At 36.4% G+C, this 7,568-nt stretch overlaps 1 protein-coding gene across 1 annotated transcript; it reads right to left on the bottom strand.

Annotated features, from left to right (window-relative positions):
• Nucleotides 1–977: 977 nt before the first annotated feature.
• On the bottom strand, nt 978–1,915 carry LOC130861416 (olfactory receptor 491-like). The gene has a single exon (XM_057750269.1). It carries the CDS (start codon nt 1,913–1,915, stop codon nt 983–985), a length of 933 nt encoding a protein of 310 aa, XP_057606252.1. The 3' UTR covers nt 978–982.
• Between the last annotated feature and the right edge of the window lie 5,653 nt (nt 1,916–7,568).

Below are 7,568 nucleotides of genomic sequence, written 5' to 3'. Positions count from 1 at the left end.
AAGTATCAGCATATACAAGGTCAATATACAAAAATCAACTTCTAGTAGCACTAAAAAGGTAAAAATTAAAAATTAATTAAAATTTAAAATTTCTGCTGTTTACAGTAGCACCAAATGTCAAAATCTCAATTATTCCTTAAAATGATCTATAGAATCATTGCACAGGCAATAAAAATGTTAGTTATTTTATTTGGTAGAAATTGACAAACATTCTAAAATTTATATGAAAAAGAAATGGATTAGTCAAAACAATTTTGGAAAAGGAAAACAAATTTGGATACAAACTACCAGCTTAGGCTTGATTACCCTGCTTAAATCTTCTAAATCAATAACAGTGCTGAAGTCTTTAGACTGATTGTGGCCTTACAGTATAGATCAAGCGCATGGAATTAGAGGACTTTAATCCACAGGTCTCCAGAATGAACTACTGGATCTAAGACTCAATATTTTCATCTGTAAATTGAGGTATGTTTATAATACCAGCACCATGAGATTGCTGTGAAAATTAAATGGAGAATCATTGTGGTTTTGGACCCAGCCTTTCTACATTCAAAGACTAGTCCCACAACTTGCTAGCTGTATGAATTGGGGCATTCTATTTAATGTCTCTGTGCTCCAGATGATTTTTTTTGTAAAATAGAAACAATAGTACTATTACATAAGATTTTGTGAGAAATCAACCAGTTATTATACACAGTACACTTAGGCTATGGTTGGCACATAGTAAGTGCAAGTTATTGTTTGCTAAATAAAGAGAAAGTGCAACAGCATCTACAGGTGTTAATAATAATAGTGATACTTTATTACGTCATTATTACTGATTACAAGGCATCTCCCATTTGGTGTACAAGTATATAAAAGAGAGGGTTAGAAGAAGTATGATTTTAATTTAAGCAATCAGTTAAGCAGAATTTGGTAGGTCCAAAGTGTGATACTGGTAAACAAAAATTTTATAGATCACCTGAAATGCCAAAAATAAATCCTAAGAATACATTCTGGCAGTTGCCTTTCTCAGGGCCTCCTTTACATCTCTGTTTCTCAGACTGTAGATGAGGGGGTTCAACATGGGGATCACCACTGTGTAGAACACAGACACCACTCTGTTCTGGTCAGTTGAGTAGCTGGATTTGGGCATCACATAAATGAAGGTAATAGTCCCATAGTAGAGAGTAACGGCAGTGAGGTGGGAGGTGCAGGTGGAGAAGGCCTTGTGTCTTCCTTCAGTGGAGCGCATCTTCAGGATGGTGATGAGGATGCAGATGTAGGAGAGAGCTATGACAAACACTGTGACCACAATGATGGCTCCAGAAGAGATGGAAGGGATAATTTCAATAATGGAGACATCTGAGCAGGAAAGTTTCAACAAAGGGGAGAAATCACAGAAAAAATGGTCTATCTGATTTGGCCCACAGAAAGACAGACTCATTAAACAACCAGCAAATGTCCAAGCATTCACACACCCACCTAGATAGGAAGCCCCCATCAAGAAGACACAGACTCTGGGGGACATGTGGGTGGAGTAGAGCAGCGGCAAGCAGATGGCCACATAGCGGTCATAGGCCATGGCAGCCAGCAGGAAGCACTCAGCTGACCCAAACATCACCATAGAACAGAGCTGGGCTTCACAGCCAGCAACAGGGAGGGCCATTCCATGTCTAAGGAATCCTATAAGCATCACAGGTGTGACGGATGTGGAACAACCGATGTCCACAAAAGCCAAGTGGCCAAGGAAGAGGTACATGGGGGTGTGAAGCTGGGAACAGCTTCCTATTAAAATAATTATGCTGATATTGCCCACTAAAATTACAACATAAATGCCTAGAAACATCACAAAGAAGATAACATGAAGTGTAGGATCCTCTGTTAACCCCAAAATGATGAACTCTGTCACACTGGTGTGGTTTCCAAGCTCCATGTTCTCTGGGAATTGTCCCTGTTGAGGGAAATGTGAATATTCATTTTTTATGCTTTTATTCTACACATTTCCAGTTTTCTTTGATTATTTCTCAGATTCATTCACAGTGATATCTTCCTCTGCACAGCCTGGAATTATAGTTCTCTACAGGATTTTTCTATTTTTTCTGTTTCCTCTTTGCATGAAAGGAGACGGGTTCAACCTCACCCTCTGGGATCTCAATTATATTCTTTTATTTATTCATTATTTATTTTAACCTTGACACTCTCCAACCTTGACACCTACATGGATCTCTCTCCTGAAGTCAAGATCTATTGTTTCAGTTATCATTTGGAAGTCATCTGTTGGAAATCCAATAAATGTCTCAATCACAGCCTCCTCCATGCCAAACTCACCCCTTCCTTGGACCACTCTTCCTATGTTCTGTATCTCTGGAATGACACCACAAGCTACCCAATCTCTCATGTCTGAAACATGGGAGTGATTCTAGCCTTCTTCCTCTCACTGTACTACATCTAATAAAATCCTATTAATTCTATCTACAATTTAGTTCCCTATTTTATTTATTCATCTTCACACTTCCACTGCTAGTGTTCATACTTTGAGACCCTAGCATTTTTCCTCTTTATTTTATTCATCTGTTTACCTCCTTGTCTTCATTTTTGTGGCCTTATAATTTTCAATACATCTGCCAAAGTGATCTCTTGCCAAAGCAAAGAGCACGATGCCAAAAGGATTCTTTTAAGTCTTTCATGCTTTCTCCAACCTCCAGGATGAAACCTAACCTCTTTAGCAGAGCACGGTGTACACTTTCTAATGTATCCCCTGCGTATGACTCTTCGCTTGTCTCTCAGGATATTTCTATCCAACACTTGCACTGATCCAACCTTCCTGAACTATTTAGAGTCCCCTTCATGCACTCTACTCTCTCTGGCTTTTGCTTTTTCTTTTCCTCCCACATGGATGGCCCCCAGCCTTCCACCATCATTACCTTGGAGGAGTTCTACTCATCCTTAAGATTCATCTCTCTCCAGAGCCTTCTCTGCCTTCTAATGGCTAACCAGATAACTTTCTTTTTTGTTGATTCACACTTTGAAGATGTCTAGATCGCCACTGTTTACACTGGGTTATGGTTTTGGTTGTTGTTGCATTTCACTCTCCCCAATTCATATACATTCTCAACAGTGGTATATATTTTATATTGGTATCACAAATAAATAGTGCTTGGGAATAAAATGCGCTGAAGAAAAACTTGTTAAATGAATGAATGTATGATTGGGTAATGAATACTCTGTAGGGAACCAGAGATGAATATAATTTAGTTTCCCTATCCAGAGAGACCAGGCCTTGTGCAGAAGGTCTTGCAGAGGTAACCATGAAGATATTGTTAGCGTATACAAAGTCTGTAATAGTAGTCTAAGTAAAGTAATGGCTTGTGTTGTTTCTAAATAAAAACTATATAATCAAGTTGGTGAAAAACACTGGAAAATTTAAAGGAAACATAGCTTTCAAATATAGCTGCTGTCATACAAGTCAACTATGATAAATTTGGCAATTTATTTCCAGGCCTTTTTCCATGTGGATATATAGATTTTTTTTTTCAGTTTTAAATGGATTTTTATTTACAGAAGAGTAACAAATACAGAGTTCCCTATACCTTTCCCCCAGCTTTCTCTCATGTTGACATAGTAAATAAAACTAGTATATGTATCAAAGCTAAAATATATCCCTGTGGATATATTTTAATTGAGTTTTTATAACATTGTAGATAAAAGTTTAATACTGCTATTTTTACTTGACATTGCAGTATAAGAATTTTGTCACATTATTATTCCTCAGACATAATTTTTGAGACGATAATGTATTGAATGACCCAACCTTGATTTAATTAATCATCTACTAAACTTGGACATTTAACTGTTTAGAGCTTGTTACTATCAGAACTAGTAATTCTACAAACTGGATAAATAATCAGGAAGACAACATTACAAAATATGATATATTTGTAAAATAATCCCGTTCCTAGATTTTTTTCTTAATGCATAATTCAAAAGAAATATACTCTGTGCTCTAAGTTAAGTATATCCCCATGACTTGCAATAATGAAAATACTAAACCAAAGTGCTAAACTAGGAGTATGTTCATTGTTTTGTTGAGTACTTGGCTGCCTTTTCATTATAGAGCTTAGTACCTTCGCCATATTTTGCAATTTGTTGTAATGAAGGCAAAGTTCCTGTGTTTTGAAGCAGCTCTGAGAAAGCAGAATTAATGATAAATTATAAGGGAAGACACAGAGAAATGCTGCAGTCCAATGCAATAGTTTCAGGGCATACTAAAGATTCAGTGAAAGTTAGAAAAGAAAGTTATATTTATCAGAATGAGAAACTAGAAGTATGAAAATAATTTTAAAATATATATTTCAAGTATTATAAAATTTAAAAACTTAATTGAGATTTTAGTGATCTGAAAATTTTATTTATGCACATCTTCTCTTTCCATTAGGTTCAGCAAAAAATCAATCCTTCTGGTAATTTCTACAGATTTACAAATCCTTTTTGCATTCATTTTCTTTTAATTTTTTAATACAATTAATTAACTATAGAAAGACTCGTCTACAAATCCATAACTCTAACAACGCCTCACAACCCATTTTGATTTAATTTCATGGCATTTGCAAGTAGTATTTACATATTTATAATCATATTATATATTTTGTAATTTACATATTTACTTAATATTATCAATAACATATTTCTTGATTTCCCAAGCAATATTCATAACTGAAATGCTGGAGAGACTATATTTCAAACTCCTTAGTATGGTATTCATGAAGCTTCATAATCTATTTCTAATCAGTTTTCTAAATGTATCTTTCTATATATGCTCCTAGCAAAGTTTGTGCTTTTGAAAGTCATGTTAACATGACACTGAAATTTTCTGCTATTTTTAGTTCTAATTTTCATAGAAAGACAATTTTCTGCCATTATTATTTCAATTCTTAAAGTTTGAAACATTTAACATAAATGATAAATATCAATACAAATGTCTTCAAAATGTCCTAATTTCTTGAAAATTAAAAAATTTCTTACTTTAGAATAGGAAAGCATTTAGTATTTCCAATGATGGGACTTAGCTCTTTGGCAGAATGAATTGTGAGGTATTATAATGAACCAATGGTTGAGAGCCTACAGCTCATAAAAGAATGTGTTCTGGTTAGTCTTCATTAAGTGCATTTAAATCACTCTAGTGACAGACAAGCTTACTGCCATGGGTATTAGTTCTATCATGAAAAATCTGTTTGTAATCTTACCACTTGATCCCCCATGACTCTAATGGTACAAATAATCTCCTTTCTATATCAAAATTTTGAAATATTTGAAAACGGCCAGCCTGCCCCAACTACCTCCTTTTCCAAAATTAAGCATCCATAGATCCGCTGGCCATTCCACCTTGGCATACTTTTCAGCTCCCTCACAGTTCTCCTCATCAGCCTGTGAACATACTCTGGTCTAGGAATGAGGCCAAGGCCTGAACAGGATTTGTGCTCTTTCCTTTCTAACGCAAACAGAGTTCAGTGGGGCCAACTCTTGCATTCAACTCTGCACACAGTGTGAGCTTTCATTTTTGCTGAGAGCAGTCATGGAGACTGGAGACAGAAAGCACAGATCCTGAGCTTCCCAGTGGCCAGAGGTTTTAACTTGCACATGACACTTAAATCTCTGTTTTTTCATTTGTAAAATGAGTGTAATTGTCCCTATAAGGCAGCTCTGTTGTGAGATTACAAGAAATGACATCTGCAAAGTACTCAAAGGTGTTTGGTCATACATCAGAGCTGAGTAACTATTTTTCATTAAGTAAAAAGGAAGTGTTGGTAAATTTTCAATTATTTAATTTTTGATAAGAATCATAATTTTTCTTTCAACATGTCAGGAGATTTTCACAAATTCAAAAAAATCAGGAGGTAAATATATGATGCCTTCTCTGTTTGTGACTATATCATTCATAGTCATCTGCATGATATGAAACTGATTCTTTCACTTCCCTTCCTTTCCACTGGCTTCATAGGGATCTTTCTAGAGTTCTTAATATTGGCATTACATTCATGCTTGCTCACCTGAGTCAGAGATCCTGACTCTTCCCAGTCCTTTCCTTCAGTGCATGGGTTATTTTGATGATGGATAGAGGGCATAAGGCTATAAGTCTCATACAACCTGAACATCAGGTAATTTTTTCCTGATTTCCTTTTCATAGTTTCAGTTATGCAAGCTTAGCAGTGGCTTTGGCTGTGCAGACCATCCCCATGGCACCCTGGGGTCTCCTGGGCAGCCTTGTCTGGGCGCTCAGAATGACCATTCTGCAGTGCAAATCTTGCTAGGGCCACCGTTTCCACAGGGGTCAAGAGCTAAAGTTGGTGAGACATTATTTTATCTTTAATTTCTCATTTAACAAATAAAAATTTTGGTTTTTTATTTAAACACAATCCATGACTACTGTACTCACCTTTTAGGACCACAATTGTTAATGCTGAATTCTGAAGAGAACTTTTTTAAGCAGATGTTTTCCACTTACTTTTACAGTAGCTGTGCACTGAATACCTGACAAGGTAAACCACTGACAGCTCCCCTCGGTCAAGGAACAGTTATGGTCCTTGCTGTGAGGATGCTCTAAGGATGAGAATGGGTGTCTTTGTGTGTGTGTATTGGGAGGAAAAGAAAGGCTCTAACAGAGTATGACAAATACCCTAGGGTTGTTACTGCTTGCCCCTTAGAGGAAAAGGTTCTATGGTTTGTTCTCCAGAAATGACTTGGGGAACCAGGTGTCTCATTAAGCTGGCACAAATAGAAGGTCTGGGTGGTAACAAAAGGTATATTTCTGAGGATCCTAATGGAAGCTTTGTCCAGAGACGTGGGGAGAAAAACTGTTGAATAGAAAGTAGGTGGGATATGGAACCAGATTTAGTGCCATCAAGGCTCTAATTTTATCTCTGTAGACACAATGGTTCCTTGAATTGAGGACATCAGGTGGTGGGGGAAAGCCATGAAGTAATATGAGTAAAATAAGCAGAAACAAAGCACAGTCCACTGTTACTCAAAGTGTAGTTCTTGGGCTGGTGCTAGTTGGCACACTATTCATTATCAGTCCAGGACCCAATGAGGACAGGAGTTGAAAGGTACTCTTTATAGTAATTTGAGAAGGTAATTTTAAGTGTGTTGATGCTAATAATAAACAACTGGATTTATATTTTTGTATTTTAGTTTTTCTTATTTTTTTTTCTGTAGTTCTAGTTTTATTATCTTTCTAAAAATTAGCAATCCGTGGAGGCTTGGGGAAAGTGGCTAATCATTAAAACAGTTTGAAAAACACTAGCTATGGTCTTTGTAACAAGGAGACCTGAGTTTAGCTTGAGGTGTATGAACTCACAATTGTTGTTTAACCTCTTTGAGATTCATTTTCATGATCTGTAAAATGGGGTTAATAATTCCTATCTCATAGGCTGGTTATGAGATTTATCTGGAATAGTTAACTGAAGTTATTGGCGTGTCTCAAATATGTGACAAACAGATCAAAGTTCCTGGATGTGTTGACTCTGATAGGTCACCATCACCTGAGTTGGGGGGAGCCCTATTACTTTATGCAGATTATTCTATTTCAC

Source organism: Hippopotamus amphibius, chromosome 9 (assembly GCF_030028045.1).
Source record: "Hippopotamus amphibius kiboko isolate mHipAmp2 chromosome 9, mHipAmp2.hap2, whole genome shotgun sequence".
Taxonomy (NCBI): domain Eukaryota; kingdom Metazoa; phylum Chordata; class Mammalia; order Artiodactyla; family Hippopotamidae; genus Hippopotamus; species Hippopotamus amphibius.
Note: the sequence above shows the minus strand (reverse complement) of the source record. Positions and strands in the feature narration are given on the sequence as shown.